We start from the raw sequence: 12,081 nt of genomic DNA, 5'->3' as shown, positions 1-12,081 counted from the left end.
AAGAAACAGAGGTCAAAAAGCAATATGCATACAGACAACAGGGAATTCTATTTCTCTGGAGAATAATATTCATGAGGAAAAATAGTAGAGACTGAAATAATAAAGACCCCATTATGCTGGTCTTGAATGTCAGATGAAAAAATATTTTTTACTTAGGAGGCAACCACATAAATTTTTGGTATGGTTAGATCTGTGCTTTAGCAACATTAATTATCATGATTATATAGTACTACTATTAATGCAATATTGATGTTCTTTCCCCTCGTATTAAGGGTTAGCATACGAAAAATGCATTTGTTCTGCTAATATACTGTCAGAATCTATAACTGAACTGCTGCATATCTGAATTGTATCTGAAATCCTCACTGTGCCTGGTATACAGTAGGCATTCAATAAATGTTTTATCATTACTTTTAGTGTCCACTAGACAGCGGTGAAGCAAACAGAAAGAGGTTAATGCCCAAAGGAAATATATATTATAAATGAAGCAAATGAAGTAGCCAAATAACAGTTTACAATTAAGCTAAAATAAAGTCACTGCTTAGCAATATATTTGCCTAAAACACTGAGGGTGGGAAGGGAGAGATCAAACTCACTTTTCATTGAAAGCATATAAAATGGATCTTTATATCTCATAAAATTTAGTTGTCAAATTGGTAGTCTTATCTAAGGATTATATGGGTAGTATCTTTGTAATAGACTACCCCGTAGTCTTACATGAAAATAAATTCAAGGTAGATTTCAAGATATCTGCACTCCCACGTTCCTTGCAGCATTATTCATGACAGCTAAGATAGGGACCTAAGTGTCCCAACAAATGAATGGATGAAGGAAGATGTGGTATACACATACAATGGAATATTATTCAGCCATTAGAAAGAAGGAAATCGGGCAGCCCAGGTGGCTCAGCGGTTTAGCACTGCCTTCAGCCCAGGGTGTGATCCTTGAGACCCAGGATCGAGTCCCACGTCAGGCTCTCTGCTTGGAGCCTGCTTCTCCCTCTGCCGGTGTCTTCTCTGCCTCTCTGTGTGTGTGTCTCTCATGCATAAATAAATAAAAGCTTTTTTAAAAAAAAAAGAAGGAAATCCTGCCACTTGCAACAAGGATGAACCTGGAGGACACAATATTAAGGGAAACAAGCCAGAGAAAGACAAATACAGTACTCTCTCACTCACATGTGGAATCTTAAAAAAAAAAAAGAAAGAAAAAACCGTTTTTAATTTATGAAGTCAAACTCAGACACAAAAAAGCAGAATGGTGGTTACCAGGGTCTGAGAACTAGGAAAAATGAGATGTTGGTCAAAGGCAACCAACCCTTAATTTTTTTTATTTTTATTTTTTACAAACCCTTAATTATAAATTCTGAGAATCTAAAGTACAACATGGTGACTATAGTTAATAATAACATATTATTATATTCTTGAAATTTGCTAATAGAGATCTGAAACATTCTCACAAAAAAAGAAAAAAGTAACTATATGAAGTGATGGATGTATATAATAAACCCAACTGTGGTAATCATTTCAAAATGTATTCATGTATCAAACCATAACATTACACACTTCTGTCAATAGTAAAGGGAGATTCCTTCCTTCCTTTTCATGCTAGACAGTAAAAATAAAAGTCCAACTCTTGATCTGACTCCACTAAGTAATTAGATGAAGGGTCAGCTTACAGTACCTATAGGTTTCCATATAGTACACACACTCTCCCTGGCTGCTTCACTCACCACAGATGTCACTGCTAATCATAACAAAAAAGTATTTTCCCCTCATCCTGCATATAAGGATTAGACTTGAGTCCACAGCCTGAAGTCAATTGTTTGGTGTACTTCTAAAAAACAAAAAAGTTTCTTTAGACACTAATCAGACTAATATAGGTTAACATACTAAGAATAAAGTTTTAACTTAAAGATTGCAAATAGAGCTTAGAAGCACATCATGACATAGGATGGTTGATATATATGAGTTTATTAATAAGCACATATCCTCACATTGATTTTTTTCTCATGGTGGTAGGAGAAAAGCAGCTTCCCAAAAATGCCAGTCAGAGCTTTTTTTTTTTTTTTTTAAGATTCTATTTATTTATTCATGAGAGACACAGAGAGAGGCAGAGACACATGCAGAGGGAGAAGCAGGCTCCATGTAGGGAGCCTGATGTGGGACTAGATCCAGGGTCCCCAGGATCACACCCTGGGCTGAAGGCGGCGCTCAACCACTGAGCCACTGGGGCTGCCCCAGAGCTTACTTTTACAAAGAAATAAAAAAAGCTGGATTAGTAAGAGCACCCCCTGGATAGTAAGTAAGATATGTATTTGGCTTTCTTGGGCAATCAGTCATTCTGGCAACACAAACATAAAGCAAAGTAGACTGAGATGTCTACATACCTTCTTCTAAAGTAATTTTGTTATAATTTTAGGCTAAAAAAAAAAAAAACAAGAAAACACCTAAAAAAAGTTTTGGCTGTCTATGCTTTTTAAAGCTTCAAGTATCTTGCAAGTATTAAAAATCTGAAATGTATTCAATTAAATACACTCCCATCAGCATTACCAACAACGCTCCATTATCCATTTTGGTACTGTCTCCAGATGATTTTTAATCCCCTCCTGACTTCTCCCTACCAACAAGAACTTGGATACCATCTTTACCCTGCCTGCCCCCATTACTTGGTTGTGCTTGGGGAATTATAATTACAGTGATCCCGCCTTTAGAACATCCTCAGAGCACAAAGCCTCTTTGTATGATTGGGGGTGGGGGGGGCGCCTTCCAGGCTCCACAGCAAAGGGTGGGTGGTGGCAACACAAGCAGCAGAGAAGGAAGAGGAGCTGGAACCGTTATGATGGCCCTCTGGTCTAGCTCAATACTGTTTGAGGGTGCCCAGTCAAAAAAGCCTCTGCATCCCTCACGTGGGGAAGAAGGGACAGGGCTGTCCTGACACATGGGTAGAGATCACCACCATGCCCAGAAGACCAGGGAGCAAAAGGAAGCATGATAAAAGGGAGAAAAGTGGGGATCCCTGGGTGGCTTAGCGGTTTAGCGCCTGCCTTTTGGCTCAGGGGGTGATCCTGGAGTCCTGGGATCCAGTCCCATTATCAGGCTCCCTGCATGGGGCCTGCTTCTCCCTCTGCCTAGGTCTCTGCCTCTCTCTGTGTCTCTCATGAATAAGCAAATAAAATCTTTAAAAAAAGGGGGGGGGGCGGAGAAAGCACAAGTTGAAGCAGTCTTCTGTACCTGTTCATCACAGGTAATGAAGTCTCTGACATGAAGTCTATCACCCCAATGTATCAGTGGTTAGTACTGGTATTATGGCACCAGTAGGTATTCAAATATATACTGTGGCAGCAACAAAAATCTACATAGGAAGACAAATTTATTAAAACAAATTTTAGGGACGCATGGGTGGCTCAGCAGTTAAGCATCTGCCTTTGGCTCAGGGCATGATCCTGGAGTCCCAGGATCGAATCCCGCATCAGGCTCCTTGCATGGAGCCCACTTCTCCCTCTGCTTGTGTCTTTAAAAAAATAAAGTAAAATAAAATAAAACAATTTTTAATTAAGATAGCCTAAAAGCTTTTTAAATTTTTAAATAAGATTGCCTAAAAGCCAAATGAAAAACACTTTTGTTATGAGAGTCCCAACTCCTATTTACAAAAGCAATTACAAAAAAAAAAAAAAAAAGCAATTACAAAATAGATAGTTGTTGGGATCCCTGGGTGGCGCAGCGGTTTGGCGCCTGCCTTTGGCCCAGGGCGCGATCCTGGAGACCCGTGATCAAATCCCACATCGGGCTCCCGGTGCATGGAGCCTGCTTCTCCCTCTGCCTGTGTCTCTGCCTCTCTCTCTCTCTCTCTCTCTGACTATCATAAATAAATTTAAAAAAAAAAAATTAAAAAAAAAATAGATAGTTGTTTTTACTTTTAGCCTAGCCTCCTACTTCAGCCTAGTCTTCAAAACTGCTCACTTTCCAGCTCCATGACAATAAAACAGGTTTCAACTGAAGATCAGCAAGCACCATCTTCAGACACTGAAATCAAAGGTGCTGAAGCAGAACGGATACAGACAGGTAACCTTCAATTCAAAAAACATCTTAAGGGCAGCCGCGGTGGGGCAGCGGTTTAGCGCCGCCTGCAGCCCGGGGTGTGATCCTGGAGACCCTGGACCGGGTCCCGGGTCGGGCTCTCTGCATGGAGTCTGCTTCTCCTTCTGCCTGTGTCTCTGCCTCTCTCTCTCTCTGCATCTCTATGAATAAATAAATAAAAAATCCTAAAAAAAAATTTTTTTAAAACATCTTAAAAGCACTACAAAATGCCTTACTATTTTTTTTAAAGATTTTATTTATTTATTCATGAGAGACAGAAAGAGAGAGTCAGAGACACAGGCAGAGGGAGAAGCAGGCTCCCTGAGGGGAGCCTTTTGTGGGACTTGATCCCAGGACCCTGGGATCACAACTTGAGTTCAAGGCAGACGCTCAACCTCTGAGCTACCCAGGCGTCCAAAAATGTCCTACTATTTGCTTGCTACTCTTCTTTTCCATGTATGTATTTCTTCCTCTTATCACTTCTCTCTGCTTTTTCTTTCAACAGGGTCAAATTATTATATATATCAAAACTCACAATCTCTCCATTATTTCTACACATACTTTATCACAAAAGCAGATAATATATATAAAAAAAAAGCAGATAATATAGTGATAGCTTTCCATATCAAGACTAGATGGAACTACTGATAAACCCCAGTATAATCCCATCATTCTCCTCCTCCACCTGCCCAACATCACTCAAGTTAACTGTTCTAAGCAGTCCCTAAACTAACACTAATATCCATTTAAACAGAACTGGAAAAAAATTCAAACAGCTTTGGGTAAGCCCCATAGGTGAGAACTGTTTATTTTCCTCATGCAGGCATAAGACTATTTTTGTTAAACATTTTAAAACACATTTTCTTCAAAAAACAAAAACAAAAAACAAATCTCCTTCAAGACAGCAGCTAAAGCACAATGGAACTCTAACCATCACCCTCAATCATGTTTAAAAATAATAATAAAAAAGACAACAGAAACCACTTCAAATGTACTCTCCCTAGAGCCCATAGAACAGCACTCTTCCATAACAACTGCTCTGAAAAACACACAGCCATTATTTGCAAAAGCAGTAGGAAGTCCAGTCTTGTCCTTGGTTCAGCACTATCCCCTCCCCTCTCCAAGAAAAAATAAAACAGCAGGAAGCGTAAACAACCACTTAATGGAAAATACAAATGGGTAAATATTTTCAAAATTGGCTAAAAAGTCTCAGGTCTTAAGAAATTCAGGAATGCTAGTGTAGGGGAAATAGGAAGAGAAAAACAACATTGTATTTCACCCTCAAAGTGAGCTCTGCAAGAATGCAAGAGCAAATGTGCACAGCTACTTTCTCTTCTTCAATTACCAGATGCTTTTGTCTTGTCACTATTTCTCTCTTCATAAATAATGGTATTTTCAAAATTGTGCATATTTCTCTAGCTCCATAACGAATAGTACAATTTAAAGGTGAAACCTTGGTTCAACTGAGCATGGTGATAAAAAGCCAGGCGTAGGTTCTTCAATTAAAAAGTTCACGTGGAGGGATGCCTGGGTGGCTCAGCGGTTAAGCACCTGTCTTCTGCCCAGGGTGTGATCCTGGAGTCCCAGAATCTAGTCCCACGTCAGGCTCCCAGCATGGAGCCTCCCTCTCTCTTCATGTCTCTCATTCATAAATAAATAAATAAATAAATAAATAAATAAATAAATAAATAAATAATAAATAAATAAATAAATAAATAAGCAGCTCATGTGGAGAAAATTCTCAGAACTCAAGGCCCAAAAGTGACCTGCCCTCTTCAGAGTCCATAACTATGGATGGCATGGTTAGTTACACATGGACCAACAAAACTGCCTCGGAGCCTTCAAAAGTTGCAAGGCCATGCTAGCTCATGAGGCACCTCAGTGAGAATTAGACAAGGGGGCCCCTCTCTTATAGGACACATTTCCACATGAAATGCACCTTTTTTTTTTTATAGAAGGCTTTTTTTTTTTTAATTTTTATTTATTTATGATAGTCACACAGAGAGAGAGAGAGAGAGGCAGAGACATAGGCAGAGGGAGAAGCAGGCTCCATGCACCGGGAGCCCGATGTGGGATTCGATCCCGGGTCTCCAGGATCGCGCCCTGGGCCAAAGGCAGGCGCCAAACCGCTGCGCCACCCAGGGATCCCCACCTTTTTTTTTTTAAGATATATTTATTCATTTGAGGGACAGAGAGAAAGCAAACACGGGGGGCAGGGACACAGGAAAAAAGAATCTTAAGCAGACTGCGCTGAGCATAGAGCTGGCCTCAGGGCTTGATCTCACGACCCAGAGATCATGACCTAAGCAGAAACCAAGAGTTGGATGCTCAACTGACTGAGCTACCCAGGCGCCCCTACAAAATGCTCGTTTGGTAAGTGGAGCACGAATGAATGTCCACTCCCCCTCACCACCCAAACAGGTGGCCTCATGTTGGGCACAATCTATACAACCTAACACTGCAGCCCTGCAAAAATATACCTGGAGAAACACTGCACTTCCAAAGTAGGTTTGGGAAAAAAAACCTTACCAAAGACAAACAGGCATTTCACAAATTTCATTACCAGAAATTCTCACATTTGTGAATATAAATTCATTCCCAAACATATTAGGACTAGAGCAAAAAGGGTCTGGCAGAGAAGTAAAACTAGCAAATTTGGGAGAAAGGAAACTCTCCATCTTAAGGGGGAAAATCAGTTGTCATCTGGGACCCTAATCTTTGACTACCAGTTCAAATAACTGAAATTCAAATTCATGTCATAAGCTAATGCATTAAAACAATCACTGTCATCTATAGATAAAGGCACAATCACATACTTACCGTTGGGGGTTCTCTTTCTTCAGATTTGCTGGTTTGCCTTCTGTTAACCCTTTTGTTGCTCCTATCCTAATTATAAAACCCCATATTGTGACACAAGTGTTAAAGTTTGCAAAACCTGATAAATAGCCCTGTGGGCAGTGGGCCCCTTAGCTACCTGCATGAAAATAAGAGGAACAGACAACCACATTATGAAGGGCTTAACATTCAATAGCTACCAACCCTATCATTCTTTTATGTCCTACAAAAGAGCTAAATATCACATGGGTCCAAATTAGTCCTAGTTATGCAGAAGGGGCAAGAGAAGGCAGTCTAGGGCAAAGCTGAGATGGAGTACAGCCCAGAGTAAGAGCCCAAGGCAGTGGCTCTCAAATTTTAGTGGGCATCAGAATCTACCAGGAAACTTTCAAAATCAGATTTCTGGGTCCCTCCCTACATCAGATAAGTCTGAAAGTCCTAAGGCACTTATATTTTGAAAAAACTCAAACTGCTGACTAAGGTCCACCAAAAAGTTTAGAAAGACTGAGAAATCCTCCATGCCTATCAGCAGTTCCAAAATAAAAGTCATCCATCGCAGTACACTAGGCTTTGCGGGTCAGAATGGGGTGAGAAAAGGATCACCAGCCTACATGCCTGACAGGCTGTGCTAGACTAGAGTTCGTAGCAAGAGTTTCATTATTATGAGACAAAAATCCTGAAGTCTATAAACAAGAAAAATTTTTTCCATGTGAGAAATATTTCAAACATCTGAAAAATATTTAAAATAATATATTGAATATCTCTGACCCTATGCCCAAAATAAGCAAATCCTAATTTGCAATCATCTGATTCAGATTTCTTAGTAATAGAATATTAGATATAATTAAAGCCCTCAGTGTACCTCTGTCCAATCCCATTTCTGATCTTCTCTTCCCAGAGATAATCTCTACTCTGGACTTGGTATTAGTTGTTACCATCCATGTTTTTATACTATTACTATATGTACACAGCACAAACCGTATTATTTTGCATGTTTTCAGATTTTATAAAAGCGGAAACATTTTCTAAGAATTCTGTAACTTGTTCCCCCATATTATGTTTGTGAGATTCAATCATTTCAACGCATGCAGCTAGTTTATTTTTCAGTGCTGTAAGACTCAATGCTGTAAGACTCAATCCTGCGTGAGGGACACTCTAACAATTTATGCATTTCCCTTGGTGGTGGACATTTAAACTGCAATAAGCATGTTGATACTTCTATCGTACTAATTTTCTTGGACACCTGGATTTCTTAGAGCCAGAAACGGACATTTTGGGTGAACAGGTATATTAGCTCTCCAATATCACTACACTACTCTCCAAGGTGGTGGTATCCATTTACATTCCCACTAGCAGTAAATAAAAGTTGATTTCCCCACAAGCTCACTAACACTTGGTTATCACAGCATTTAAATTTTGCCAATCTGATGGGTGTGAAATGGCACCTCACTGTTGTTTCAATTTGCATTTCCCTGCTTAAAATCTCTGACCAGTACATTTTCATGCTTTTATACATATCAGTCGAAAAAATAGGTGTTTCCCATTTTTTTAAGAAAAATCTAACCTATCTTGTCTAAATTAGGGCAGTTCTTCCCCAGCACCCTGCCAACTGCCACCACAGCTGGAAAGCTGAAGTGCAGGAGGGCAGCAAGAAAACAGCTGACTTAAACAAGGAATCATTTCGGACAAAGGGCCCTAATTAATGCATTTGCTAATTAGTCTTCCCCTTTCCTCTTTTGTCAAGCGGGAGTTTTCCTTCCAAGACAATACTATGGGGCCAGCAGCCTTACAACCGGAGAGACAATGGGGGTGGGGAAGTGGGAAAGCTAAAACATTTATATAAAAGTACAACTGTCTTCACCCGAAGAAAATGAAGTGATTGTAGACCAATACCTTTTACTTCACCTTGTAAGATACCATCCACCTCTAACAGACTCCTCCCAAACTCATCACCCTTGGCTCCCTCTTTGAAACATCCCAACTTTTCTCCGGACTAGACACTGCCCCCCACCCCTTCGGCAACCCTCTCATCTCCCTTCCCCCACAATCATTAAGTATCTTTTTTTCCCCGTTCTACAGCTTCTATTTTGCAGCGCCACCGGACCCTCTTCCTTGCCCTCTCCTCCTCCCCTTTGCAAGATGCATCCATAGTCAAAACCACCCACCCCAAAGAAAAATGGGAGTCCCGTATAGTACACGGCTCTGCCTAACAAGCCAGGCAGGCAAGCGACGTGTTCCAATCCTCCCGGCTTCCTTCTCCTTTCATGCTCGGGAGAGCTGGGGGGGGGGGGGGGCGGGGGGCGGGGGGATGTTCCTCCATGTGTGACAGATCCGGACCACCTGGTTTAAAAACCTCATTCGGCCTTCTATGTAAGCAGAAATGCTTTTACGAGGGCCTAAGGAGCACTTCTGTTTGGGGCACGGGAGAAACTTGGGCCATTTCATGAAAATAGACACATTATGGGTGTCTCCACCAAAGCGGGAAGGCCTCCCTCCTATGAATTTCAGCTGGATTGGTTTAGTCCAGGCAGTGGTGGGCAAGGTGGCCTGGCAGAGACCAAACGGTCCCCGAGATGTGAAGTTTCCGAAGCTCTGCCCCATGCACTCAAGACAGCCCTCTCCCAGAGCGTACCCCCACCCCCACCCCCACACCCACACCTCCCTTCCCCCGGGGCTCCCCACATCGCCTCCCCAGGGCACCACCAAGCCCCCTAAGCGGCCCCGCTCCCCCGTCCCACCCCGCAAGAGATCCTATCTCCTAAGCCTACCTCAAACGCGCTGGGTGGGCGTGTCTGGGCCCAGGGCCTAGCGCCCCCTCCTCCGGATCAGCGTCTCCCGGGTCTCGGGGGCTACGGGCTCTTCCTCCTTCCTGCCCTTCCTGCCCGCCCCCCCCGCTCGCGGCCCGCGCCGGCCCAGCGTGGCCCTGGGTCCCAGCCAAGCTCCGACTCTCACCGGCTACGTGACCTTGGGCAAGTCACTTCCCCCCGCACGCCTCGGTTTCCTCCTCCGCCCAGCCGAGACCTCTCGAGGTCCTGCCCTGCCCACCCTAGGGGAGGGGGCTGCCCGCCCGGTGGGAAGACGCTTTGTGAGCGGCGCGGCGGGGACGCAGGGCTCCCGGGGCTGCGGGGCCGCACGAAGCTGCCCCGGGTAAGGCTCCACCCCCCGCGCGGGGCCGGCCGGCTGGACCGCACGCCTCGGGGCCCCCACCCCCGGCGCCAACCCACGCCCCTCCCCGCCCGGCCCGCTCCCGGACCCGTACCTGCTCCCGGCGCTCGGCCGCAGGCGCCGCCAGCCTGGGCGCCCGCCCGGAGGGGCCCGTGGCCCGGAGGGCTGAGGCGGCCGGCAGCGGCGGGCTCGGGCCGGGGCGGCGGCGGCGGGGGGCGCGGGCGGCGCAGGGGCCCGAGCTCGGCGGCGCCCGGCCTGGGAGACGACGACTGAGGCTGGAAGTGCGCGGCGGCCGCAGCTGCTGAGGCGGCGGCGGCGGCGGCGACCGCGGCGACCGCGGCGGCGGCGCTTCCGCTCATGGCGGGGCCGCGGGCAGCGGCTCCGACTGCGACTCGACTCCGGCGGGCGGGCGCTGGCTGGGCCCGGGCCGGCGGCGGCAGCAGCGGTGGCGGCGACGGAGGCGGCTCCCGGAGGGGGAGGAGGCGGAGCCGGGAAGCGGCGGCCGCGGCGGCCGCGGCGGCGGAGGGGGCGGGGCCGCGGAGGGGGCGGGGCCTCCGCGCCGCCGCCGCCAATGGGCGGCCGGCTCCTGAGCCGCGGCTGCGGGGCCGGGCGGGCGGCGCCGTAGGGCATCCTCTGCCGCGGCCGCTCGCCCGGGCGGGGAGGCTAAGGGCCGCCCGCGGGAGAGCCCAGCTCCGGGGACGGCCCCGCCCCCGGTCCGCCTCCGGGGCACAGACTCGGGCCTCCCGGGCCGGGCCCCGCGCCACCCGGGCCCGGCTGTGCGCCCGGGGCTCGGCTGCGCGGCTGCCTCCGGCGCCAGTGTGTGCGCCCGCGAGTGTGCCAGGGGCTCGGCCCGGGAGGCTGCAGCTCGCAGTGCGCGGCCGGAGGCGCCTCGGCCTCCCTCCCCCTCTTCCCCTCCCCGCACTCTCGCCGGGCTCCTTTCCCTCCCTCTTTTGGCTGCTTGCTCGAAGTTTTTTCCCTTTCAGACACTTTGGAAAGAAACTCTCTCCCCTCCTGGAGCTGTGTCTCAGTGATAAATCGGCGGACCCAGGAGGATAGCAGAGGCAGAAACGAAAGAGATGGGAAGGAGATGCGCTGCCTTCTCTGAATTTAGAGACCCATCTTGAATTTAGGAGCAGAAGCCAGCAGCCTGGCTCCTCCCTGGCCCCTTGCCCCTTTCTCCGACTTTCTCTTCCTCTTTCTTACTTTAAACGCCCTTGTTGTTAAAAGACTTACAGGAAACCGTCTAACCCAGCTGGGCCTAGTCTCAAAAGACAGAGAGAGAGGCTGGGACGTGAGGAAAGGCTCTTGAGCTGTGCGGACGGTGCTCTAAGTGAGAATTCTGCAGATTCATGACCCCCCTGGCGGCCCTCCTCTCCTTGGATGGGATATTGGCTACTGAACCTATTTCTTGTCCATGTTTTTCTGATTCTCATATCAAGGCCATAGAGGAGCAAAATAAAACTCAACCATGTGCCAGAGTGCTGTCGAGTACAGCCGTGTGGGTGAGGGTGCAGCTAAACTGCTGACTAGATCATTTCAGTAAAGCATTATCCTCGGCCTTTCTCCACGTGCAGCCACCAACTGGGAACTGGGGAGAGAAAGAGCAAGTTACAAGTCGACATGGCACAGTGCTACCGTGGAAGGCTGGCCCCATGAGAGAAGTGTGGACCAATCTGTGGCAACGGACATTTTAAATTCCACCTTGACACTCCCTGGGTACCTGATCTTTCCAGTCATCCGCAATACTAGGCCCTGGGGATATAACGAAGAAGATTCAGTCCCAGGCTTTAAAGAGTTTACAAGTCTCCTTGGAGGATAGTGAGATAAATTCTGAGAAGTTAAGAGCTTAAGGATCACCAGATGTTTACCAGGTGAAACGGACTGGGGGGAAGTGGACAGTGGACGGGAAGATTTCAAGAATACAATTGGTGGACAGCCCCGGTGGAGCAGCGGTTTAGCGCCGCCTGCAGCCTAGGGCGTGGTGCTGGAGACCAGGGATGGGCTC

General features: G+C 46.7%; 1 protein-coding gene across 9 annotated transcripts in view; it reads right to left on the bottom strand.

The window, feature by feature from the left end:
* RNF38 (ring finger protein 38) overlaps positions 1-10,468 on the bottom strand; it is a 138,929-nt gene extending 128,461 nt beyond the window's left edge. For 3 of the 9 annotated variants that reach the window (XM_072727917.1, XM_072727918.1, XM_072727919.1), the window contains exon 1: positions 10,171-10,468. In XM_072727917.1, the coding sequence (XP_072584018.1) occupies positions 10,171-10,435 (265 nt within the window). In that variant the 5' untranslated portion in view covers positions 10,436-10,468. Of the gene's footprint in view, positions 1-9,679; positions 9,811-9,863; positions 10,090-10,170 lie in introns of those variants that run through there. The other 6 variants (XM_072727927.1, XM_072727924.1, XM_072727930.1 and 3 more) reach the window with 6 other exon arrangements.
* Between the last annotated feature and the right edge of the window lie 1,613 nt (positions 10,469-12,081).

The sequence above is a fragment of the Vulpes vulpes genome, chromosome 12 (assembly GCF_048418805.1).
Source record: "Vulpes vulpes isolate BD-2025 chromosome 12, VulVul3, whole genome shotgun sequence".
Taxonomy (NCBI): Eukaryota; Metazoa; Chordata; class Mammalia; order Carnivora; family Canidae; genus Vulpes; species Vulpes vulpes.
The sequence above is the reverse complement of the archived record's forward strand: the minus strand, read 5'-3'. Positions and strand labels throughout refer to the sequence as shown.